This window comes from Crassostrea angulata, chromosome 3 (assembly GCF_025612915.1).
Source record: "Crassostrea angulata isolate pt1a10 chromosome 3, ASM2561291v2, whole genome shotgun sequence".
In the NCBI taxonomy this organism is placed as follows: Eukaryota; Metazoa; Mollusca; class Bivalvia; order Ostreida; family Ostreidae; genus Magallana; species Magallana angulata.
Window position 1 is genome coordinate 20,283,594 of NC_069113.1, and position 27,657 is coordinate 20,311,250.

General features: G+C 30.9%; 3 protein-coding genes across 4 annotated transcripts; 2 read left to right on the forward strand and 1 right to left on the reverse strand.

Annotated features, from left to right (window-relative positions):
- The first annotated feature begins 1,109 nt into the window (after nt 1-1,109).
- LOC128178493 (barrier-to-autointegration factor-like) lies at nt 1,110-4,805 on the forward strand. 2 transcript variants are annotated; one of them, XM_052845688.1, is made up of 3 exons: nt 1,110-1,261; nt 2,952-3,095; nt 3,420-4,805. In XM_052845688.1, exons 2-3 carry the CDS (start codon nt 2,970-2,972, stop codon nt 3,564-3,566), a joined length of 273 nt encoding a protein of 90 aa, XP_052701648.1. In that variant the 5' UTR covers nt 1,110-1,261; nt 2,952-2,969; the 3' UTR covers nt 3,567-4,805. The 2 variants fall into 2 exon arrangements, with proteins under 2 accessions (XP_052701648.1, XP_052701649.1); XM_052845689.1 differs by having other exon boundaries at nt 1,117-1,264; nt 2,957-3,095.
- A 1,966-nt stretch (nt 4,806-6,771) lies between these two features.
- On the reverse strand, nt 6,772-11,629 carry LOC128178281 (uncharacterized). The gene is made up of 21 exons (XM_052845379.1): nt 11,558-11,629; nt 11,207-11,266; nt 10,942-11,013; nt 10,718-10,774; nt 10,549-10,599; nt 10,324-10,377; nt 10,155-10,211; nt 9,708-9,761; nt 9,520-9,573; nt 9,342-9,392; nt 9,173-9,226; nt 8,893-8,949; nt 8,646-8,687; nt 8,503-8,553; nt 8,330-8,377; nt 8,153-8,206; nt 7,984-8,046; nt 7,823-7,885; nt 7,603-7,698; nt 7,187-7,276; nt 6,772-7,082 (listed from the first exon to the last, which is right to left on the reverse strand). The coding sequence occupies exons 1-21, from the start codon at nt 11,594-11,596 to the stop codon at nt 7,026-7,028; spliced, it is 1,224 nt and encodes a 407-aa protein (XP_052701339.1). The 5' UTR covers nt 11,597-11,629; the 3' UTR covers nt 6,772-7,025.
- A 5,831-nt stretch (nt 11,630-17,460) lies between these two features.
- LOC128178947 (barrier-to-autointegration factor-like) lies at nt 17,461-24,757 on the forward strand. The gene is made up of 3 exons (XM_052846385.1): nt 17,461-17,592; nt 22,315-22,437; nt 22,939-24,757. Exons 1-3 carry the CDS (start codon nt 17,521-17,523, stop codon nt 23,098-23,100), a joined length of 357 nt encoding a protein of 118 aa, XP_052702345.1. The 5' UTR covers nt 17,461-17,520; the 3' UTR covers nt 23,101-24,757.
- The last annotated feature ends 2,900 nt before the right edge of the window (nt 24,758-27,657 follow it).

Consider the following 27,657-nt stretch of genomic DNA (forward strand, 5'->3'; position numbering starts at 1 on the left):
TAAATAAATGAAATCGAAGGAAATTGCATCTTTGTCGAGGATCAGCTGAAGGCCTCTTGGCAGATGTACTGCCACAATTAAGATATCTAATATAGTGGGTTTTTTTAAAAAACAAATCAAAGGTGCAGCAAAATGTATTACATATTTTAATAAAAGTAAGAATCCACGGATTCCATGTGCCAGTATCTTGGTAAATACAAGTACATGCATTTAGCTTATAAAACAGGCTCTTTTAATCATCTTGTAAAAAAAATAACCTGGTTAATATACCTTTTTTGTGGACATGATCAACCATAATAACAACTCGGTTCTTTGTAGCCTGGCCACGCCGTCACCAACTTTCCTCAAGTAAATACTCAGCCTAAGTCTGAGATTTTACCTCAAATTTATGCCCTTTTCTTTAAAAGAAATAAATGAAAACGTACTTTAATTTATCTGATTTTATCCTATGTATATTATCCAAAAGAACACAACCAACCAGGTGTGTTTTAGTATGACCTACCAACAAAAACTAAAGCAGAGTAAATTCGAGCTCTAGCACCTGCATTTCCAGTCATGTAAGCGTGGCCCTGACGATTTTTCGGTGATTTCTATTAGTGTATAGCTTAGGTAAACTTGTCAACTCATTTAGAAAGTTAAGCCATCCTTGCTTAAATAATTATAGATCGATATTTAATTCGGGGGGTATGTTAACATTGCAAAAAAAACTGAGATAAATAAATAAAAGGGCTCTGACATACTAAAAAAACTACATTTTTCGATACAACTGATTGTCATTAACACTCGGTATGGGTTGGTTGAATTATTTTTCATAGTCATAAGAAGATATTCCCGATTTTTTCTTCGGTGGTAAATTCCTACCTCATCCCAGTCATGGAGGTCGCCATTTTCAAAATGGCGCCGGCTTTTACCTGACCCCAAAACGAAGTGAAAACGCAGTGGCGGGGGCGGGTACCAGACTAATTTAATAGTTGAATGATAATTATTCATACTTTATGATTATCGATTTCATATCTATAATCCGACGTTGAATAAAGACGTGTACTTTTTTATATATCTATTTCGATCAGATAACAAGTGAAAAAATAATTGTAATGATATTTTGTTAGCGAGAAGCAATAATTATGTCGGGCTCGGTATTTCAAAATTAACAAACCAAGATTGAATGACTGAGCGCCAAAAATAGGAGGCAATCCGGAGAAATTCGTCAAATCGAAAGTTGCACCAGTTGGAAGAGAGTTTAACAAAATCGTTAAGACAGGTAGTGAATTCATTGAATATTTTATACATTTTCACTTAAATATGGGGTTTGATAGCCAAAAAATGAAAATGTTGAAAGATGAAAATGTTGAAAGGATTTGGGAATTTAAATTTCTGACTTTCTTGGCGAATATAATACGGTGGACATAGTAGTATGAAACGTAATATCATACAAAAATCATAAACCCTCTATATGTCATCTTGACCCTTCAATTCAACCCCACTCCCCACTCAAATTCACTTAATGAAACACTTTAAAAGTAAACATTTCCCATATGAACTGATATTAACTCCAACTAGCCCTGATATTATGTTTTATCTCGTACGTGTGGTGTTACTGGTGTATACTACCCGTGTGATTAACCTTTGCTTTATCAATCAGGTGATGCTTTATCAAATACTTCCAGTCCAAATGATTTTGACTCGCTTCAAAGCTTCAGTGACCTATTTTCAGAGATTTGCTAGTATTTTCCACATAACTATATCTACTACCAAAAATTGAATATGGATTTGGTCCATAGATTTAAAATACAAATATGAAGGAAAACACATAGCTGTGTAGTTTATAAAACTGCAAATCACGTTAGCTATCAAGGAGTTCATTCTGACGAAAACAGAACACTTTGGTTGTGTTTCTATATACATTTTGTATTAAGAACTTACCGAAATAATGACTCCCAAGACTTTTATTTCACCACCAGAAAGAATCCTTCAATATTTTCAACTTCGAATCATTAGGCTATATAGTGTTTGTTTTTATAAAAAATCAACAACTTTCCTCGTTCAAGTCAATTCAGACTAACGAGCATTCGCAACAGTAAACTTTGTTTTTGTTAACAAACTTCAAGTTGATAATTCTTCTGGATCAGAAGTGCTTAAGCTCCAAGAAAAAAAATTATTTCAAGGTTTATTTCAATGAAACATCATACATTAAAACGGTTAGATTAATCTCCGAAATGACATACTAAATTGTATTGCACAAGGTCACAATAACCGCATAACACAATGTTGTATTATGATAATCATTTAATCTTTGAAAAAAAAAATTAATTCAGGTTATATAAGGGGCTGTGTCAAAAGCTTCATATTAATATAAACCAAATTGTATGAGATCTATAATTGTGTGATTTTATTTTTGCTTTATCCAACTCGTTAAATGGTTATATTCGCTCGCAAGACTCACGAATATATACACCATGTCAACTCGTTGGATAAAGCAAATATAAAATCACAAAATATAGATATTTTCTATAGACATATGGTACAACAAGTTTGACTTAAACTCTACTCCAGAAGGAAAAAATACTTCTGTCATGTCAATTAATTTGGACTTTCATATGGAACAACTTATGCTTGTTTGAAAATTAATCGTTGAAAATCTCTGAAATTTCTAGAGAGTCTGAGTTTGATTTTTTGCAAAATGGCAGTCAATTTGAATGAAAAAACTTTAACACTTTAACTGTTTAAACTAAAGCATATCTCTATTGATATTCTCAATCTAATCAAAAATAGATATTACAGGTAGAACCACTTGCTTACCTGATTCACAAATGATGTAAATTAAAATTAGATGTTATAGATACACTTGCGTACTTGCTTCATTGATATCAGAGTGCTTACAAAAAGAAATCTTTGTCTTCAAAAATTTAAAAAATAACATTCACTAAATTACCTATTTTTTTTTTTTTTAGGTTAGAGATTCATTAAAAATGTCTTCAACATCGCAAAAGCATAGAAATTTTGTTCAGGAACCGATGGGTGAAAAATCAGTCACAGAATTGGCTGGTATTGGAGAAGTATTAGGAGGACGCCTCAAGGATCATGGATTTGATATGGTATTTTTTTTTATGTTTTTTTTTTTACGTGTGATGTTTTCCTTGCTACATACATGTAATTCAATAAATATGCAAACTAATTTTTGTTGTGGCTGTTAATAGTTTAAAAACTGATGAGGTACATGCATGAAGGACAGGAGTCCTAGGTCTTAAATGTGTGTATTTTGGAATGTTCAATTAACTCCCTAGTTTTATGGTGATGATGAGGGTGTTTTTATGAATATATGGTATTATATTGTTGCCGAGATGATGGATGTGGCCCTTGGAAGTTGGACCTCATGTTATAGAAAATTGATAAAGCTAACCTTTGGTTTGATTTTACAGGCCTACGTTGTCTTGGGACAGTTTTTAGTTTTGAAAAAGGATGAAGAGATGTTCAAAGACTGGTTAAAAGAGACATGTGGAGCCAATGCTAAACAGCAGGGGGACTGTCACCAGTGTCTCAAAGAGTGGTGTGACAATTTCCTGTGAAACCCATTGACATCAACTGCTTAAATTGTAAAAACAAAGTGAAAATAGAAGTTGTGCTATGACCAGTTCAGCTGATGATGTAAACTGAGTGAACAGCATTACAAAAGACAATTTTTAATTTAATTGCTGAATGTTTTTTTTTAACCTTTGCTCTAGCATTACATTTTGTCAGTTATATTTTAATATTCACATACATTTAGGTAGAAATAATTTGCAACATAAAGTTTGACACAATCAATAAGGTGACAGTTGATTTTTTTGTAAATAAAAGATTCTGGTAACAGGTATGATGTGACAATATTTAATTATATACCGCCGCGGTAGTTAGTAGTCAACATAGAGTATCATGTTTATGATTTAAATATTCAGCTTCTTGAGTGCATTTATCAGTTTTATTATTGTTTTCAAAAATTTACTGGAAATATTCTATTTTCATTAGTCAATGGAGTTATTTCTTTATTCCATCAGTAATGTTTTAGTTCCTTGAATGGAAAATATAAGTATAGTACAGTGAACAATTAATTTATGTTTCCTTTTCGAGCAATATTTTATCCATAATCTGTAACCAAAATATCTTAAACAACAGTATTTTAAAATTTATAAAGTACTACATGTTTGTATATAAAACTACTATATATATACTACTACTTCTGTATCTATATAAATTTGAAAAAGAAAAGGATTTTTTTTTCCACAAACACATTTTCCCACATTTGACTTAACTTTTTTTTTGTCCAGAAAAACTAAAGATTAATAATAATTTTTCTAGCCTTGTCCCTAGCTTTGTATTGTATAGTAGTGTTGTGTCGTATGTTACTCTTTACTGTACAGACACCAAGTATTTTGTGCTTAAAACGTTATAATCCATTATATATGTGTATGCTGTGTTTGCAAACCCATTTTGATAAATGGTTGAGATTAGTACATGTAATACAGGATTAGTGTATGTCTTGATTTTATTAAATGATTGATTCTCTTAGTTAATGTAGAAAAAAGAATTCTCGTTTTGAATATTTCATTTAAAAACCAGATACTGTAGTACACTTTGATTACAACATGAACAACACTTATACAGTTATGGTATGATACATTAAGAATTAGAATTAAAGGGGAAAGATGGATATTTTTATTTAAGCTCGGTGTTATATATGTATAAACTTTTTGCCTACGTCTTAATAATGTTAATAGAATGTTCATTTAAGATAAAAAGATTCAATAAAGAATGTGTTATAGATTTAAGGCACATCTTGTTTTTCTTTTTCTACATTTCGTCTGGGCTGATGGCTGTTTCAAGCTATCGGAAGATTTTATTCATCTTTGGCAAGAAAGCTAAATGTTGCACAAAACTTTCTTAGGGGTGGTAGCTGTTGATTTGATTTTATTGAATGGCCACGAATCATTCCAAAATTAGTAGATATTATAATTAGGGGGGATATAATGGAATGTTTGAAGTGAAATGAAGTCATATTCCTGACTATATCGAATCATTGAAAAAAATTTAGATTTAATTTAATAAGATTAAGAGCTCTTTGAATTGCAGAATGTGGCCACAATAATTCACATCTGTGCTACAGAAGGGATCAGGATGGATTGACCAATGAATCAAAGTATTGATTATGTTGAGGCGGACGTAGTTGATTGTTGTACAGGATTACTATTGTTTTTACACTGTCTTAATATTGCTGATCTATTGTCAGATGTTGCAGTTTCTTTGAAGGGAAATCTTCGGGAAAGTCTCTCTGTCCCGAGTTTTTGCTTCCACCACTTTTTGCTTGATATTTCGATAATCATATTGAATACCTTTGTGCTCAGACTACGTTCATCCACTAATATGAAAAATGTCCAGATTATTTGTTTTGAAACGCCCCCTCTACCGCTTCAGGTTTCAATACACATCCAAAAAAAGAAAGTCTACGCAGTGGCGTCGGAAGCAAATTGAAAAGGGGGGGGGGAGCTAGACTAATCCTCAGAAATCTTGACAAGCAAAAAAACCATAATTCTCAAAATCATGAAAATCCTAATCCGTGGGGGAAGGGGGGGGTATACCTTTGACTCCAACATCTCAATATTTCCTTATCAAGGAAAATTTAGGAACAATTATCTTCCCTGCGAGAAAAAGTGGGGGAGGGGGGGGGCTGAACCCTCTATGATGCTATGTGCCTAATGGTTAGGTCTAACTCTCCGGTTCCGACGCCTATGCTCCAGGGATTTTTCATTGCATCAGCCATTAATAAACGACTTACTCCCCTTCACTTTCTTGTCATACTTTTGTCTCATTAATTTGACCAAATTTTTTTCTCCTTCTCTTACCGCTGTTCTTTTTTCTCTTTAATGTGTTGTTCGAGATCCATTCTTCCTTCCATTTTATTGGACCGACTATTTGTTGTCCATTATTTAACAGTACTTCATTAAACGTTACCATATCTTTTGCATTAAGTCTCCCAAGGTGAGTGTACAGTACACCGTGGGATAATGTGTTATCTAACTTTAAGTATAATCTTTTATAGGGTTTAAAGATGGACACTCGTCATCTTTTGCATCATGTCTAATCATTGATCAATCCAAATTACTTATAGCTGTTCTCTAATTAATTCTGTTGTAGTTGAAATTACATGTAAAGTCTATCATGATCAAAGAATGATGTGAAATACGGCCCCTATAGCAAATTGGCAAGAAAAAAAATTCGGAATTATTTTGCATTAATCTTTGATGTACAGTGTACATGTATGTACTTTTATAAATTCCTCTCTTACCAAAGAAAAACTCACTTGAGCTAATAAGAAATTAATCTAATTGCAATTAAGTCATAATTGATAGCTCGTCTAAATATGAACTCAGAGAATACTGTGGAATCATTAATTTTCGTGGGGGCCAATTTTCGTGGATTGCTGAAATTTTATAGGTTCGTGGGGACGTAATTTCGTGTATTTTCTTATACCTACAAAACGAAATATGACTTTATAACCCTAATATATTATTCGTGGAGGATGTTAATTCATGGATGAGAGGTACCCACGAAATCCACGAAAATTGAGCCACCACGAATTCTAATGATTCCACAGTATAAGGAATGTAATTCCTAGTAAATCACAATTGGTTTTTCCATCAAAGAGATGATTATCTAGTTGTCTAGGATTCCAACCAATGATCATTACAAGAAGATTTTTTGTACATGTATATTACCATCAAAGGTATGCACTAAATAGTTTCTAGATTTTCTTTAAACATAACAATTCGCATGTACTGACAAGATGTCTGTTCTTTAGAGTGAAAAAAAGTATTTGTGGATTATGTATCTAATGTTTACTAGAATCATGATATGATAAATAATATAAACACATTTATAGATGGAACAATAAAGATTTATTTGTTGAAATAAAAGCTTAATGAATGGAATTTTAAAGTAAGGAATGTCTATTCTCCAATCTTCATCAATGCACATTTAGGTTTCCATTTCGTTTAGCGGAAACCGAAAATCCTCTTTATACGACTCTTTAATGTGGGTTTTGTCCCTTTCTGTTAAAAAACGAAATAACAATGATTAAAAGAGATTAAAAACTTCAACTCAAATAAATGCATTCAAGATATAAGTATATTCTTCTTAACTAATATTGATATACCTTCAGCTGTGACTGGGGTTGGTCTGCGTAAGTTAGACAAACTAACGGTCCATCTTTCCTATCAATCGCGACTCTAGGTGCATTCTCGAGCTTGAAGAAGGAAGAATTACTTGATGAGTACATAATATACTAGTACTCGCTAGCACTATTCATCTATTGACAGTGTAACAAAGTTGTTACACAGCACCAGGGACGAACGATATTGATTCATTGTACACAAACGTCATTTGTTCTATCCATTGAATTTTAAAACTGACTTCTCTGTATGCGTGATTCCGTTATAGGCGAGCCTGCCATAGCCATGGTTTACTGTACATTATATTATGGAAAAATGGTCCTTTAATATTAAAACTGATTGCGATGATTTGACATTTTAAGTATTTATTTATTTGTTTAAATATAATTTAGACTTGTACCTTTGGGACGGCCTTGAATGTTTCGACACTGTTGAGGAATAACTTCCGGGGAACAAAGAGTGCATCCTCATCAACAGCACTCTCACAATGATAGCTCTGGAAAAAACAATACATTAATTTTCTCTTTTTCGTGAACTGTAACACTTTAAATTTCTTCTGAATAAAAGCAAAAATTTCCAAGTCAATTATGTTTTATAGTTTACTTAGTATGACATCTTACCATCAATTCAATTTGAAGCATTTTTCGACTTTTCTTTAGTTCGTCTTTCCTTTTTATTTCCATCTAAAAAGAGAATAGGGATTAAATGATACACGAATTTTATATGTAAATTTGTTTAAATCGTGTTTTCACGTTCCTATATTTTTATGGAATGGACTTACCAACAACTCCTCTTCAACGGTTTTCTTTGTTTTACGCAAGTTTGCTCTCTCATTTACCCATCTCTGTAAAACAACCTCTCTTTAATTACTTCGGAAAATGTTTTCCATATAAAAAAGAAATTAAATAAATCAAGTCAAATAATATTGTATGGTTGATAGTATGACTTACCACCAGTTCTTCCTGAAGATTCTTGAGTACTATGTGACGATCTTGAAGTCTCTTCTAAAAAAAATAAATCTAAAATTAAACCACGAATACATTATGTTGATATGTACAGACATAGGGATATGTGTTCGATGCCCTTTTTCATACACCGATAAGAAAATATTTAATCAAGTATCTTACCATCATTTTCCCCGCCATTTGCGGACATCTTCTTGTCCTTATTCTTTTCTAAAATTAAAAGTAATGTATAAGAATATCAATACATGTTATTTTAAACAAGATATATGTCAGCTAGCAAGTTTATGTAGATATTTTCTAAAAATTGATGACTTTGTTTATTATGTATTACTTACCACTTGATCAACATGAATGGCGAATAAAATCTTGTTTCTCTTTTCCTTGTCCTGTAAATAATGAGTGATGGACGTTATTTGTTTATTTCTTGAAATGAAGAATATTCATGTACATTATGTATTAAAATAATTTAGATAGTTACCCAGGAATCTAATGTGGCATTCCACTTGATTTGGTTAACATTCTGCAAAAAATTATAAAACAACAACATGTAAAATAAATTCCTAATTTAAATCTGTACTATATAATAACTTAAAGTCTTAACTTCGCATGAAAAATTTGTATATTATAAATGGTACAAAGCGATTCGAACGTTAAGTGTTTAACAATATACAAGTTAATGATCTAAATTGACTGGTACATGCTCACACATTGTATATAATAAATACCTCTAGTTTTCTAAAGGAGTCCGCCATGGAATCGTCTTCTCTTTCCTTTACTTTTTTCTGAAAAAAAAACCCAACCCAAAATCAGACTTCGATGATCGAGTAATTCAATTATACAAATCACAAAACCGACTTGAGGAGATACAAGAATAAACTAATCATGCTAGCAATTTTTCAACAACCGACACTATTAGATGTTGCTTTCATCATGTGTATATATCACATGTACATGCATTACATGAATACTAGTATATCATTATGACAAATCAGTTTTCCGACTTACGAGCAATTCCTCTTGTATGGTCATCAGAATCACGTGGTTTTCCCGGATAATTCTCTAAAAATGAAAAATATTATTTTTAAAATTAAGTCATATAATTAAAAAAACTTTTTAGAGTAAGGCGTCGCGGAATAAATTTCTAAAGACATAAATTGTTAACTTTTATCCATACCATATATTTTACAGCCATTCTCGAGTTTCTTTCAATTGGTAGCATTGTTCTCTGCAGCAGGAATAGAATAATGAGGTACATGTATGTAAAATGTTTAAAATAATAAAATCCCAAGGACATTTCATTTTTCATCTACCATCGATACGAAATGTCATTATCTTGATTTCCTTTTACTTACCAACAAATCCACCTGAATGTTGTTGATCAAGATCTTCCTTTTGTCTGTCACTGTCTACAAACACGATAGTCATACATTAGTCACATTGCAAGTTATAGTTTAACTTAATTGTTAGTCATATTTTCACCTAAGTATTTCAATCATCGACACATTCATAAGGAAATTGATAAATAACAAAAATATTGTACCTCAGATTGTTTCTCCTCTTTTTTCTTTGAAAGGGTGCCATGTTGATTTTTCTCCTTAAATAGTAAAAAAAAAAAACACCAAAATTTTATTTAATGAATATATTTATAGCATACAAAACAAAAAAGGTGTTTTATACAAGTCATTTTTAACAAATGAATATGCCATTCTTATGTGTTTATGCTAATGCGTGCGTGAGAGTCCACGGATGTGAGTGTGCGTGCATATGCATTTGCGCGTGTTTGCGCGTGTGAGTGATTAAAATAATTGCCAAAAAATCCGTACAAAAATCGAGATGGTTAAAATAAGAGACTTTGTTTGAAAACGATTGATTACTTAAAGAATTTATATTGATTATTAAGAAAGATCAGGAGGCAAATTCAGGATAAATATCATAACACATTAATAGAATTAAAGTCTAACGCTTGAAATTATCTATGTATACATACCCCGTGGTCTCTGGAGATTTCCTCAAAGGAATCGCCATCGTGTTGCTGGAGTTTTCTCTGTGAAAGAAATAATTCTTTGTAGTTTCAGTAAATCTTGGCGTAGACTGTGAAATATTAGTAGTTTAATTAAAACCAAAAAATATATCAAATGAATGTATTTTGAACTCACCGACAGCTCTTCCCGGACATGAACCATTTTCTGGTGGTTCTCTTTGATGATATTCTGAGAAGAAAAGGGAAACACTGAAGAAATTTCTATGATGTCATAAATTCAAAACACGACAATTATTTTCTATAATTATTTCAAGAACGAAAGAAAGGAAATGAAACAATGATCGATCAGTATATCATTAAATCAAAAACATACTAACAAGTACATGTTATATCAACATACCATCCACTTAACAGCCATTACAGCATTTCTGTTGCTTGGAAGAATTCTCTTCTGTAATATATATTTTTTATTGAATAACAAGAAAAATTCACTCTCGTGCGCGCATATTTTGGTAATACATGTACGTGTATTATGAACTTTGTACATAATCAATTATTTATGAATTTACCAGTAGCTCTGTTTGAATCTTTGCAATGATCCTTTGGGTTTTGTCTGCCATCGGCTGCTTTAAAAAATAACGTGGAATGAAAAATCTCGTGTTTAAGCATCATTACAAAACGAGGCAAATGATTTCTATGTCAATAAAATTTTATGATATTTCTACGAACAAAAAATTATTTTTATTTAATAATTTACAATCAACAATTGCATCTCACTAAATTATGAGAATACCTCTCGTTGTATCTCCATCTTTTCCTCTGTTCCAAACAGGTTGTTGGCCAGAACTTCATTGCGAAGGTTCTCCTTAAAATCGAATTTCTAACATAAAATCATTTGAAACGTATTTTCGAACCATACAAATAATGATCGGCGGCTTTGTATAAAATATCAATTCATTTACGCGAGTGTAAAAGAAAAAAAAACAATAGCCAATAAATCATTTTCTATGTTAATTGGTTAATTGTTAAATATAATAAATATAGAACATGTAACATACCATATATTGATAGGCTCCTAATTTTAACCTTATCTCCGACAGTTTATCCATTCTCTCCATCTGAAAAAGAATTAAAACAAAACAATGATTTAATCAGTTTGTAATGTACATGTAATACAAACTGTTAATTTCGCGCAAATATTCTTTGCTACATGTATATATTTAAATTTGCAAGAATAATTATGTTCTTATCATACTAGTATACATTTATTACCGTAATCACCAATTAAAAGGTAAAAGTCAAAAAGATATCCTAAAATACCTCATAAAATATATTGCATGATTGTACATGTATAAGTATGCACACAGACCATTAAATGCATATCAATGCAACAAAACCATGAAATTTACCTGCTGACACAAATCGTCGTCTCCGATATACATCTCCATTATGATACTCTAAAAGAGAAAGACAAGTTAGTAAGCCGATGTGAATAAACTTAGAGAAATATGCTTAGTTTTCAACAAACATTGATAACATGCCTTGCAATCACTCTTTTCCCTCTGCTTAGTTTTCTCTGTTTATAACAACGATTGTTGCGTCATAGGTTTTGTTACGTCAAATACGGGTTAACTTTGCTTTCATCATCAATTTCTGTATGCAACTTCGAGTGGTCTTTTTTATGACGTCACAATGAAGACGAAAGGCTTAAATTAAAGATATAGATCAATTTTTTTTCTATGGTTTTAAAAATTCGCATTTATTCTTTGTGTATGAATTACAAGGATGAACTCCGAGGAAGTGCAGGAGCAAAACATCATAATTACGTGGATAATCATGAAGAATTGGACCTTGTGTTATTTTTTCAGGACCAGTTCCAGAGGTAGCAAACGAATACAACAATGTTTTAACTGGTTCAAAAGCGAAATTTATTCAGTCTAATGTTTACCAATAGACCAATGTTTTTTGCATTGCTCGCATGCAGACCCTTCAAAAATGATTAAAGAAAGATAATGCGAATGGGCAAAGTTTTTTGTCAAACAAAATCAGTTTGCTTTAAAAACTCCCGTAAATCACATCATATTTATTTATTCATTTTATTTAAGAAATGAATTCAATATTTATTAGTTTTATACGATATAAAATGTTTTGGGGCAGTTTACGCTTTATAAACCGCGAAGACTAATACATGTAAAAAAAAAAAAAAAAAAGGGAGGGGGGGGGGGGGTATTCAAACATAATGTTACATCGGTATCGGGACTATATGTTCATGGAATCAAAGTACTGATATACAATGGCGACGTTTATAGCATTTTGACTGAATTATATTGGAATAAGCCATATAACTTATGATTAGATAAAAAATTTTAATTAATCAAAGTTTTGTTTCCCATTGTAGCTTGCGTTCAGGGGTACCTTTGTGTGATAGCGCGTGTACATACGTCAACTATTTACTTTAGATAAACCCAGTTTTCCAAGATTCAATAATGATTAGAATTACATTTCCAAACATGACAGAAGGCGACGTCTGGTGTACGTAGTTTTAACATCTTTAACTCATACATCAAATGATGAATGCCCACACAGATATGAAATTGCCACCTATCTATCGGTCTATCTAAAAAGTAAATAAAGGAGTACGCATATACATGTATAAATAAAAGAGAGAATCATGTTACACCAAAAGCGACGTGGTTATCAAGTCGAAGAGCATAGGAAAGAGAAGCAGCATATTTATACCGAAGAGAAACAAAGGGTCCGTCAACAATAGAGGAAAGGTATATTTACATGTATTTATTACATATAACAATCGATTTGTCTATAGAAAGTGTCATTATTTACCCATCAGCATTTTCCACTTATTTAGAAAAAACACTTTAAAGCATATTGATGATAACACCTAATGCATAGACAGAAATTATGAGAGAGAGAGAGAGAGAGAGAGAGAGAGAGAGAGAGAGAGAGAGAGAGAGAGAGAGAGAGAGAGATATGCGTTTGAAATTATTATTGAGCACCTATTCCGACAACTAATAAAATATGACCAAGGTTTTCAAGAGAAAGAAAGAACAAAGTGTCCAAAGATATCACCCCTGCTTCCTTCCTTAAACAGGTCGGGTACACTACCTTATACTGATAGCATTATTTAACATGTGACAATATTTGCGTCAACCAGATTCTCCAATCCAGTGAATGAGTCACAAAGCATGACGGTCTACTACGTGTTAACGTTTCAACACACACACACACACAAGTGGTTTTTGTATGTTGTATTCGCAATATTTAATTGCTTGCCGGAAAAATTGTAAAACTTAATTTTTACTATAAAAAAGGTAAAAAAAAAAACGTTACATAGCATAGATTTTGTTTTTTGCTCACATTGAAAAATACTGTTATTTCAGTTTCTCAATTGCTGCTTCAAAAATCAATCATTATCAAAAGACTAGCAAACATACAAACGCATACATGTACAAACATATTTTGATAAGAAAAAAAACCCTGCATAATTGTTTATTGGTGACTCAATCATTGTACATGTACACCAGAAATAAATACAGGCAATTGTACATTTTTTAACATACGTTAATAGCCACGGTAATATACAAACACAGAAGTACAAGTTATGCAAACATTCTGATGAGTGTCCCTGAAAAAACTTTGGTGTGAATTTTACTGATGTTGCCCAAAACCTGGGGTATCACGTGAAAAACGTACTCACTGCTTCTAATTCAAAAGGGCATACCTCTCTTTTGAACTTTGACAATGTGGTATCTACAAAGGTTAGTATAAGGCCTCATAGGCAATATTTTTTAAATGTTAGCAAAAACATTTTCTATATTTGTATCAGAAGTTCTTAAAAATAATAAGTTTCCAAAGGACAATTCTGAATGGTATATATTTTCAATATTCTTTGTATTTACTGAAACTTGTAGTATCCCACAATGCCTTGCATCGCATTCATCTGTTTGGTCTGTCTATGAAAGTAAAGATATAGCTAATTTAGTATGCAAATTTATGCCGACGTTTTACAATCTAGTGGTCTCAACTTTTTGAAGTAGCATTCAACCACCATGCAAACATTGTTAGCTCACCTGAGCCAGCGGCTGAAGTGAGCTTTTGTATACCTAGTCGTTGTTGTTCTCGCTGTCGTCAGTATCGCTGTCTTTGTAAACTTTTAACAATTTAATCTATCTTCTCCCAAACCACTTGGCTAATTTTAACCAAACTTATCACTGTGCATTCTTGGTTGAATGTGAGTCAAGTTTGTTCAGATAAAAGATCATGCCCTCTTTCAAGGGAGACAATTAGGAATTATTAAATATTAGTTGGCATTTTTTATTATTTTATCTAACGCTATATGACCATGGTCCCTGGGGGTAGGGTGGAAACACAATGGAGATTGAATTTTTACATAAGAATAAAATAAATAAAAAACTTGTTCAAACCAAAAAAACCCAAAAAATCCATTTGGCTAGAAAGGCTGAACTATGTATGGTAGGATCATCAGGCTGTGTACCTTTAAGTCTGTTCTAACAATTATTCTTGAGGTAAAGGTAAGGTGGGACCATATTTGAGGGGAAATTTTTAGAAAGACATAATTTCGAACAAATCATTTCAAAATTTAAAACATCCTCTCACAAACCATTTGGTCAGAAATGCTTTTGTTTGTGTCTAAGTATCTAAGGTATAAGTTTAGATAAGGTTTGTTAAAATCATGATTCGGCGGAGGGTTGGATTTTTTGACATAGAAATAAATCAGAGTGAAAAATCTATAAAAAATCTTCTCAAAAACTGAATTAATCAATGACTGACATGATGATATGCTGAAAAAAAAATCATTTTTTTTAAACAACATTCACTCATCTGAATTGTCAAGATATTTTGTATTTCACATCATAAAGTTGATTTATTCAGAGTTATGGATAATGTTTCTTATGTGAGCGAAGTGGCCCCTGAACCTTTTGTTTTCAATATGGACCCTTTTGTTGATTTTAAGTTGTCATATCTTTGTCCATTCTGCTTAATGTGTCTTTTAATTCTTTATAGATTCTAACCATTAGTTATGTCTTCAACATCGCAAAAGCATAGAAACTTTGTCCAGGAACCAATGGGTGAAAAAACAGTGTCAGCATTGGCTGGAATCGGATATGTGTTAGGAGGAAGACTCGTAGAACGTGGATTTGATAAGGTGAATTGTGATTATATAAAAATTGAACACTTAGTTTTGGCACCTGGTTTGCTCCCTATAAATATCGTAGGGGAAATTGGAATGAAAATTGTTGAGTGGAGAAAATAATATACAAACAGCAAAAAAAAATATGAATCTGTGCTATTGCATTGAAAAATCGTTATTATAGATCTTTCGAAGATGGCAATCAATATTTGTGACTATCTAATTGTGGTCAAATTCAATTTTCATAATTTTTCTCCAAATTTTGATATAAGTTTCTAATTTTGTTTACAAAATACTTTCAAAACTTAAATGCACCCAAACTCATGGAGTTACAGGATTGGTTGTTTAGAAATATTTTGTTTCTCGAAGAAAAGAAGAACCTCCTAGAAAACAAAACTTGGGAATAAATATACATTTACTCTGCAGATAGATTAACAATCTTATTTTTGGTTAGATTGTCGTTTCCTCAACCATTACATCTTATTATCTATCATTTAATTAATTTCTTTCGATCATAAATCAAAAAAAATTCGATTAATCAGTTCGATCAAATAATAAATAACAAAATGATACCAGTTTTAACAGACTATACCCTGAAGGTTAAGGTCAATATATGAATGAAAATGAATATTATTAAAATTTGTAAAAATACCAAATGCAAAATTGATTTTTTTTTTATTTTACAGGCATATATTGTCCTGGGGCAGTATTTAGTCTTCAAAAAGGACGAACAAAGGTTCAACAAATGGTTAAAAGACACATGTGGAGCCAATGCTAAACAGCAGGAGGACTGTCACCAGTGTATTAAAGGGTGGTGTGAAAATTTCCTGTGAAATCCTTTGACTTCAACTGCGTTGTGTTGACTTTTCAACTGCTTTGCTGAAATAAGATAAAAGGAGGAGTTATGATCTGATCATTGCATGGCAAATACAACAGATGCAAAACAATTTTATTTAAAGAATCAGGTTAGGAAAGCAACTAATGGGAACAGATCATCGAAAATGTTTATAATAAATACACATTGTTTTTCTTAGAGATTTATTTTAGAATTACGTTTTGACATGTTCTCAAAAAACTTAAAAACATTTTATCTTTTACAATATTAAACAAGACAAGACAGTTTTGTTTTAACTACTACTGTTGAAAACTTTTTACTTTAGTATATGAAATCAGTATATCATATTTACATAAAATAGATGAAATAATCACAAGCAAAGGATTTTCACACTTGCTGACAGTTGAAACAAAATATTACATTATTTCAAATTGACACTGTATCATTACATTTATGTTCTTAGTAAGACAATTTCATGTATAAAATCTATACGCTGATCTTTCAAAATTTAATTAATGTACAATTAATACTATTTCGGTGATAAATCTGTGATGAAAATGTAAATTGGCCCCGGGGCCATAAAGCTAAGAGGAGCTCACGTTTGATCTCAATCTCACTTTTCCACAATCTATTCCTTTTGTAACAGTGAGACTGAGATCAAAAGTGAGCTCGTCTAACTTTTATGGCCCCCGGGCCAGATTCACAAAATTACTTTTGAACAGGTGTGTAGAACCTTAAAACATTTTATGTCACTATGAAATATTTGAATTTATTTGTATTTCTTTTTATATGACTGTATTCTACTTAAACACACAACCATAACACAATAATTACAGACTTTTAAAATAAACATTTTATCCCTGTGTCACTTCTATATATATATATATATATATATATATATATATATATATATATATATATATATAATTTCTGTAATAAGTAGAGAACCATCTTAGTTCTTAGAACTTGTGTCTCATTCTTTTGAAAAATTTGTTCAATAAAATATGTTCAAGTCAATTTGAAGCATTTATTACATGTACTGAGGAAAGAGCAAATACATGTATTTTTTTGTTTTTTAGTTTGCCAAAATCCCTGCCTGTCATATCAAATTAAAAGTTTTGACGAAAAAAAAATTTGTTCCCGACCTTACGTAACGTTTGCTTTGCGTCCTGTTGCAGTGTTATAGTTATGCAACAGATATTGAACATGTTCTGATAACCTTTGTATACATGTACATGCATATTGTGTTTAAAAGTTGACGTTTAAATAAAACATTGTATCTGTATAAATGTAGTGTATACTTTCGATTTAATGATATATTCTCTGAAATTCTTTATTACCGTTGTTTTTACTCTTAAAATGATCTTATGATCATCATTTTCGAAATTCGGCATTTTAGCAATTCGGACAGCATCAAGACAGCTTTCATTCCTATACAGGTAATTCTCTTTTTATTGATTTTTGTTAACATGTATTCATAAAATGCGATTACCTTTTCAATTTCACTCATTACAAATTTTTTTCTCTACCTTTTGTCTCTCTTCAAAGTGTTTTATTCAAGAAACCTATCCCAATATTTCAATACGTTTTCTCATACTCTTAGGCATACTTTCAGTTTTGCTGACGAAATTTCTTAACGATATCATTTATATGATGCTTTTAAATTTGTTATGATGCAATACTTATATACCTCTACTGTTAGTTATGATGAGAAAATAAGTAGCGATAGAGCGATTGTTTAAATCTTTTAATCAAAACTGACATGGAAAAATTTATAATCTATGCTTTGCAATCACAACATCATTATCTACAGAAACAAGCAAACGTTTTCACTTGATAAGGGTTGATTGTTATGTGAAACCACAATCATGCTATTTTATCATTAAATTAAGTCAAGTGCCAAACCCTATCAATAATTGTATTCTCATTGTTAAACAAAAGTTCGACACCTATAAATTCATGTAAAAGTATAACAAAAAGTGAAAGTAGTGGACTTTCTTTTAAAAGTAATTGATTGATATTTAAATAAAGATATCATCATTCCTTATTATAAATCCAGACCACGTATTGTTCTTATTGAAAGTTTCTTTATATATTTGATACCTTCTGTGTATATTTTGATGCAAGTGTACAGGAAAATTGCATCTTGGTAAACAAGTTTTTACTTTCTCTTTGATCCATTTGTTCTCTTAGGGAATACTTGACATTGGTTTTTTTAACATTTGCTTATTTAGTAATGAATAAATAGTGTCATGATATATTTTGCATGACATGTGCTAATATGGAATTGCACAAGATATAAAGAAAAGTGTTTGGTTATAAAACATATTTGAAAGTTATGGGAGTTTTAAATGAAAGAACAGATATAAGTAGTTCTTTAAACAGAGGACAAATTGTTTTTGACTTGAATCAATGTTTTAAATTATCATTTCACGTATATATTAGAGTCATTACATACTCTCTTAACTACATATATAGTTTTTCTTTCTGTGGCTAATGTTATAGGCTGATTTACATTCATATGCGGCTATATGTATATCTAAACCACTGTGTCAAACTTGGAATGGCAAAAGCACATCTGTCTCAAGACCAACAGTGTCAGTACCGTATATAAGTATAAAAACGGTCAAACAATGCCTCATCATTTGCGGTTTCTCTTATAATCATTAGATTGCTGGATATCATGACCTGGGATATCGCGGTAATTATAACGGGTAATAATTTAAAAGTCATTTGTGTTAACGTCAAATTATTTATTGCTCATGTACTGTTCGTTGGTAGAATAATCATGATCTTCAGGAATATACGCAAGCAATTGCATTTACAAGCTATTACTCTCATTTTTAAATACTTTCGCATTTGAAAAAAAACATTAAGAAATAAAGAAATATGTACAGTAGTTCTCAAGAACATTTTTGATTGTGAAAATAACATTAGGTGTAAAAAAAAAAACACAAAAAAAACTCTCATTTATTTTGAGATATTGCCAATATAAATAATAAGACGCCGCAAAAAGGCTTATTGTTTATTTTGTTATGTAAAAGATTATGTATTTATTTTGTTATAGATTGATATAGTTTCTACATGTAACATAGTTTTTAATATTAATATGGAACAACAGCGGGTTCTTAATATAAATATGTTATTTTCCTTATCATTTAATTTCATTTACAGGTGATTAATTTTTTCATTTGGAAGATTTGGAACGAGTTTTCATTATCAATGTTTTATTAAATAATACTTGTATCAGGTTACAATGATCAAGCATGTATATTTTGTAGATATCATCACATGGTCGGAGGTAGTTGGGATATCATTATTTATAGATTAGTCGATAAACGTTCAAAAGAATGAAAGTACTTTTTAAAAATAATATTTCTAGATTCAAAAAATGAAAGTTCTTTACTTATCTTTTTTGATTGCGAATAAAATTATCTCATAGTTGTGTATGCATATAAATGTAGGGAAGTAGATAGTTTTGTCAAATCAACTTGGTGATTAAGTTGGTGAACATCGAAACTTTGACAACAGATTTACTTAAACCGGACGTGAGTGTAAAGGTAGATAAATTATTTTATATTATATATTGGTCTTATCAATCCACAATTATATCAAACAATCTTTTAATTATATAGTTACATGTATTTTCAACCAATGTGTTTTAAATTAATTCTAATCAACGTCATTCTTGCATTAAAATTTCCGGAAAAAGAACTAAGTTGATTTTTTGGTTTGTGTCTGTTATAGACACTCTCTTCAAAGGATCAATATGTATACAAGCAAGCAGCTAACATATCATCATGAATCTTCACATACATATATATTGCAGATACGTTTTTTTTCCTGCAGTTTTATTTGGGGGAATAATATATTTCATATATTTTCATATATTATTTTATAGCGCTGAGGGTTTTTCACGAGTATTTTTTGTAAGAGCCTGAAAAAACGCTAAATTTGAACTTTGAACAGATTGCTAAGCAGAAGGTATATTCAATTCAATTCAGAATCAGTTTTCTACTTTAAATACCCAAGGTGTGACAAAAAAGTGAATTTATTGGGGTTTTTATTCAAAGATCGAAATATTCAATTACTGAGTGTAAAGCTGACGCATGTACAAGGGTTGGCCCAGTATTGTATACATGTATAAACATAATTATTGTTGATTCATCCGAAATTATTTGTCATTTTCAAAACTGCTTAATTTTTCTGACAAAAATTTGCGAGGCCATTTGTTGTTTACGTTTTTGATTTTTAAGATGCAAAGTATTTTTCTTTCTCTTTCATTCTCGTTGTTACTTTAAAGGGGCATGGTCACGATTTTGGTCGAAAAATATTTTTCCAATTTTAATGTTTACAATGTTTTAGTAAGACATTTTTAATATGCAACCAAAATTTGAGTGTCATTTGATGAGTTATAAGCGAGTTTACATATCTTCGCTATGTAAACAAAGCATTTGTTTACATTTCGACTGTTGAAGTAAAAATTCAAGTACTAGTTTTAGACCGAAAATAAATGTGTTAATCGTTAGGAACTGTTTATTTATGCTTTAAATGAATAATAAGATAGACAAACCAGCATTAAAAATATTTTACTGATATATTGAACCTATGTAAACAAATACAGGGCACGAGCCTTGTTTACATGACGAAGAATTGTGAGCCCTGTATCTTGCTTAAAACTCTTAAAACGACTGGCACCCAAATTTCATTTGATCATTAGAAATGCATTCCTAAATCATTGCATATGATAAAAACAGAAAAAAATAAAATTTGACCAAAATCGTGACCATGCCCCTTTAAGAATTCTTAGCTTCACAAATAATGCATTCTAAATGAAATTATTCTACATTTGTTAATTGGATATACAGTGTGTATTTCCTTTTAATTAATAATCTTTTCTTTGATTCCAGCTGGTTTTATATAAGATATTATATTTTCAAAATCATGTAAGTTATAACTATCAGTGATAGTAAATCAGATTACTCATTGATTGTTTATAGTGTTTTGACTGATAACGTTGATAGCCAATTTAATTTTGAGCAGTTGTAACACTAGTAATTATTGGCAAGATAAGATAACATTGGAGTGATTTTGTAGGACAATGAACCGCATACAGTGCAATGGTGTGAATGTTATCGTAGATTGGTCTCAGTATTGTTTATTATTGTTTCGTATTACAAAATATTGTTAAGTTAGGTACAAACTGTTTAAAGGCATTTTAACATAGATCCTTTGTGTTTTACCAGAAATCAAATAGTAAAATTATGTTGTGGTTTTTCTGATGTATCTTTTAATACTTTTCGTACCTGTATTTAATTCTATAATACAGAATAGTTTTTTTTAAACAGCCAGTTGTCCTGACCTCGATATCCAGATATTGTTAATATGTCAAATTATGGCTGAAGAAATACAGAAAAAGATTGCTGATACAATAGCTTTGTTTTCTTAAATCATAGATTATAATTAATTTTGCTTTGCCTATTCTCATTATACCGAGTCATGTTAACACAATCGGACATTTTATATAGTAGTTAATAAACATTGTACTTTAGAAGTTCAGGTTAAAATAACACACAACCCTTATACTGTTAAGTAATTTACAAAGTTTTCCTATAAACAATGTACCTACGAAGTGAGTTTTTAAAATCATGAACAGGTTAAGAGCTTCAGAGAATATCCTTGAAATGGTCGTTATGTCACGAATCGAAATCCTAGAACATTTGTTTTATGTTGCATGGAAGAAGAATCAAAGACCAATACGATAACTATGAAACAAAAAAAACTACATAAGTCTGACACTGTTAATTAAGTTTATCCGAGTTTCAAAAAAAAAAAAACCCACGAGTATTTTATAATTACATATTTTAAAATCATCATGAATCTAAATTTCGTCAGCAGAGTTTTCTTATCTCTCTATGAAATAACATGAGCGAGCTCTATCTGTGTCTATACAGATAATTACATGTATATAAAAGAAAATATAAACAACCATAAAATAATATTCTATAGATCATGTTGTGGATGCTTATAAATGTAGAGGAATCATGTAATAACAACTTCAGTAAAAATTTGTACTAGTATTCTAGATAGATTTGCATGTTTGTTTCGTTAAAATCCAATTAAGTGTACAATTTACTAGTATATGGCTGAATTTTGTTTAGATGTCGGCAACATGTAAGCATGACTACTTTGTGCGGTTAACAATGGGAGACAATCCAGTAACAGTTCTACCAGGGATTGGGCGTGGAAACCAGAAAGCACTGAGGAAGGAGGGCTATTATAAGGTATTTGAATGTCATGTATGTCTTTTTCAATCAACACAAACTACGGCCAAAATGAACTGATCTCTCCAATTTGACCATGGTTGATTGAGAAGAGAATGCGTTCAACCTTGACCTTTAATGCAACATGCGATTATCCAATTGCAGTTAAATAAATATGATGTAAATTGCAAATGCAGTTGAACCAAACGGCATGTAAAAATTAAATGTTTAATTTCTAACATAATTTAGTAATTTTTTTTAATATTGTATGTATATGACATATTCAATCTAATTTAATATCTAATTTAATTTTATAATTAAAAAAGAAATGAAAATTAATCAATGCCATACATATACTGATATGTTCTAATTCAATTATTAGATGATGATATTTGAAAGTATAAGATTGTTTAAAAAATACTTTGTTTGCGGATTAAAAAATTGGAAAATTGATTGTGTTGGATAAAAACTCTTGACGCATTCGAATAGATCTTAATATAACACTTATAAATGTTTTTTAAGGCTTGCCAAGTCTTTGGGAGGTTTTTAATCCTAGACATGTCTGAGACGAAATTCAAAGAATGGCTTGTGAATGTTTGTGGAGCAGACACCAAAAGTCAAACTGCCTGTTATGATGGTCTTAAAGAGTGGTACAACCGAAACTTTAATAAGTCTTTTGTATGAAATAACAAGCGTTATAACGATTTCTATTCAAGAAATCAACAGCCTTTCATTGATGTAAAATTAATAGAAACTCTTCTTTTGAAACTTTTGAATCATAATTTCATATTAAGGTTTAATGTATTAATCTTCAAATTACTCTCTATGCATGTTAACAAAAAAGAATCTTATACATGTATCTATGTTTTTCGTATAATTTAAACAAATTATGATCATAATATTCATATACATCTACGTACATGTTTATATTTAATCAAATTTTGCTTTAATTTGTGATAATTCATTAATGATTATAAAAAAGTGAGTCACGTATTTTCTCAATAGTTTTACATTGATAGCTTAATGTGTATATGTGCAACATTTGTTTAACTACCATAAATATATACAACTTCATTTCATTTCTTAATTACAGTGATTTCATTTATTTAATATTCATTGGCATAAATTTTCATGGATTAAATGAAAATCATAATTTCATTGCATGATTATCTAACTTAAATTGGTGGTCATTTCAAAAAATATGTTATAACACTTTAATGAATTTTAATTGCAACTAAAAAACGTTCACCTCGTGAATTAGTATTCAACAAATTGACGATCGCGACACACATCACAGAATATTGAAAAGCTATGATATTAACCACTGATTTTTGTCGTGTTCATTTATTTAAACAATGTTTTATTCGATATATGAATGGATTAGGCAGCAGACACAGCCTATTCTGTTCATTTATAAGTTTATATACAACAAAAAAAAATTCGTATCCCGTCTTCAGTAATTTCTTATTTCATATTCATATGGAAAATAGTCAATATTAATCTTTCATTGACTTATTCAGTATTTTGCAATCTTGGTACATTGAAATTTACTACGATAATTGAGCCAAATCTTTTGTTTCGTTTGAAACCTCATTTCTAGCTCTTTCAGAATATGTCAAAATGTATGGTCATGTGGCAATAATAAGTCAAAGTTGCAAATGGTGTTCTGGATATTAAATCAATCCCCTCTCCTATGTGCTCCCCTAGTATTTCTTTTTGGGTTTTTTTTCATTCCTTCATTTGTTTTGAAAATCTTAATGTTTTTTTCAAAAAAGTAAAATTACTTACCTGAATTCAATTAATTACATAACACGTACCCATTTATTCCTTATGACAATAATTTCCTACCTTATGTCCATAATGTAATACATGTACGTCAACTGTCTGTCTGTGTTTCTTTATATGATACTTGATATAAAGCACTTGATATAAAACATTTTTGATGATTATATTCCTGAAAGAAACGTGCACATATTTAAACCCCTGTTTATTAGAAAATATCCAAATGCTTCTGTGATTACTTGATTGGTCAACGATTAAACATTGTTGATTTGTTTTTGTTTTTTGGGGGTTTTTTTGGGGGGGGGGGTGGTCACTGAACAGTAACAGGCTAAGTAACCTGGCTAATGGGTCTAATAAGACATTGCAATATCTCCATAAACATTTATTTGTACTGTGTCAATATGTCAAGAAAATGTATAGATGATTGTATATAGAACATCTTTTGTCACTTAATTTTAAGAAAATATGAATAAAACCGATGTAATTTATCAAATAAAGATGAAAATAATGTTATAAATATTTTTGTAACTTTTTATTTGATTAGAATAATATAATGTAATTAAGATCATATTGCTTTGTTTATCTTTTGTATCGCTGAATAGGAAACTGTTACGATTGTTGTTTTAGATCCGACCTGCACAAGTGTTGACCACAAAAAAGGTGAAATGAATGATTCGAATTGGGTTCAGAGTTAAAGGGGCATGGTCACGAGTTTGGTCAAATTCTATTTTTCTGTTTTTATTATTGACAATTCTTTAGGAATGCATTTTCAATGACCATATAAAATTTGAGAGTCAGCAGTGAAGTTATAAGCAAGATAAAGGGCTCACAATTATTTGACATGTAAACAAGGCTCGTGCCCTGTTTTTGTTTACATTATATCAATATACCGGTAAAAATTCCTTTCCAAGCTGAATTTTCTAACTTTTTATTCATTTTAAGCATAGATAAACAGATCCTAACATATACCACATTCAATTTCAGTCTAAAACTGGAGATTTCAATTCAACGTTCAAAATGTAAACAAAAGCTTTGTTTGCAAAGCAAAGAATTGTAAGCCCTGTAACTCGCTTATAACTCAATAAATGACAGTTTCGTAGGCTATTTAAAATGTCTTACTGAAGCATTGTAAACATAAATATCGGGAAATTTATTTTTGACCAAAATCGTGACCATGCCCCTTTAAGCCTTGTACTTTGTATCCACCGTATTCATAACCCCTGAGCAATGACAGCCGGTGTTCTGTACAACTGAACATCAAACGACTGGCAACAGTGGAACTGAAAGAGGATTTATCTTGCCTTTACATGTACTGATATCATTAAATCTCGTTTTAAACCTTTCATTTTCGCTCCTGCTGACATAAACACATGTAACTTAACCCTTTAACCCTAATGCACTGTAAGGTTTAAATGGATTATCTCAAACTGACACACCATATACTACTATATTAAAATAAAAGACTCGAATTTTGGGGCTTTAATACCGAGAAATCGGAAGAGTACCTTCATTTGTTTTATATATTTAAACATTTTTGGCACTTGAAGATTACCAATTTGTTTTTAATTTTTCTCAACCAAGCTTTGCTATTTAATAATCAACGAAAATTCCTTTAAAAAATCCGGAAATCCGTATTTTTCGGATTTTACAATCTTGCGCATGAGCTTTACATTAACGCTAAATCACGGGAGGCTCTTTAGTTTTTGTTTCTAGTACACTATATCACATTTGCATGGATAAACTCAGAAACGATATTACAAATGCGTGTAAATTTTCATTGAAAATTGGACAGATATATATTCTGTTCATCAAAGGGAATACGGGAGATAACTCTAACTCAGTGCATTTAATATTCATGAAAGATCCAGATAGTTCCAAAAGTCAACTCGAAGCGAGTGAAAAAGTTGCTTGAGAAAGTGTTGAATTCTTCATTAATATGAATTAAATTTTTAGATGAAAGGTATTTACAGCCTCAAAATGGTTTATTATGAATAATTTGACTGTTTTTTCAATGCAGCTTCGTTAATTTTCTCCAAAATCGTTTCGGAGCGATTCTGCAACTTTTTGCTACATTACGGGTATATGGGAGGCGTTTTAACTGTGGTATAGGCCTGTCCCGAGACGCAGTTAGATTATTCTTACTAAGCTTAGTGTAGTGAAATTAATTGCATTATTGTAGGCTTAAAGCTTTATTATGTAAATGGCAACAATACGGTGTGTCGATGTATCTATTTCGTAAATGTTAAAATACAGTACAAATATAATTTCAATCGAAAGTTGTCATCAATTATGAAATAAACAGCGACAGAGGAGTCAGAGCTTGGGTTGATGTAATACCTTTTATTAGGGATGTCTGACATCGGAAAGCGAGATAGTTTCAGATGATGCTGTAGTAGTAGAGGTCAAAGACGTAACGGACGTGGAACTGTTACAGAGACTTTATAGAGCTAGGTACTCGGAAAGAAACGTAAGACATGTCATAGTTATCCGGACAAGTACAACATCATGCATATAACATAATCAATGAAATCCACAATGATCTTTAGTACCTACACACATACAACCAAGACCATAGAAGTCGACCTATGTGGAAATCTTCAGTAGAAACATATCGTATATAGATTTGCACCATATTGGGATTTTAAAAAAGAATTTTAGAGATTTGAGACAGGAAACCAAGACAGCTTGCTCCATACCTTTTGTGCCTATAGAACTGGAGCCTGTGACACTTTCGAGAGCTGTTTGTTACGTGATATGTAATGCAGCTCAGAGCGCGATAACGTTTTGCACGGTTTCGGGAATGATGATTCTCTTGAAGAACTATTTTCAGTACTTTTCAAACAATATATATACGAACTTCAGCTTTATATAGTTTTACACTTATAGTCATTTCGATAGAGCATGTCATTGATAAGTGTAGTAAAAATGGTTTGGAATCGGGATAAGAATAATGAAGAAATTAAAGAAGTAACGAATTTACTAGTCTGAAGTAACTAGGCATTAGCACGATCAAATTCCCTTACAGCTGCCAGATCCAACATAGATTAAATAGAGAAAAGGTGAAATATTTTCTCTCTTTTGTGCTATGCATTTTAATTGTCGCATTTAAAAAAACAATTTAAAGAGAGAATCGATAGATACTTCAAGAATTTGGCTGTCTCAAACAAACTTCATTCATTTTGGTTCATGCTTTAATTACTTCATGCAGATTTTAGTGATACTGTTGAATATGTCACTGATGAGTTTTAATATTAAAAATCCATGACGCAAACTGCAATAGGCGTCATTATGTGTATTTCTCCGTTTTATATATATTTATTAAACAATGTATCACTTGTGCTGCCAACTGGCTATGGCTGAGATGAGGAGGTTGCAAGAAGATTGGAGGGGGAAACCGATTATCATTCCACAGGAAAGGAAACTGAAAAGGATCATCATCTATTCATTTTAGAACCATTT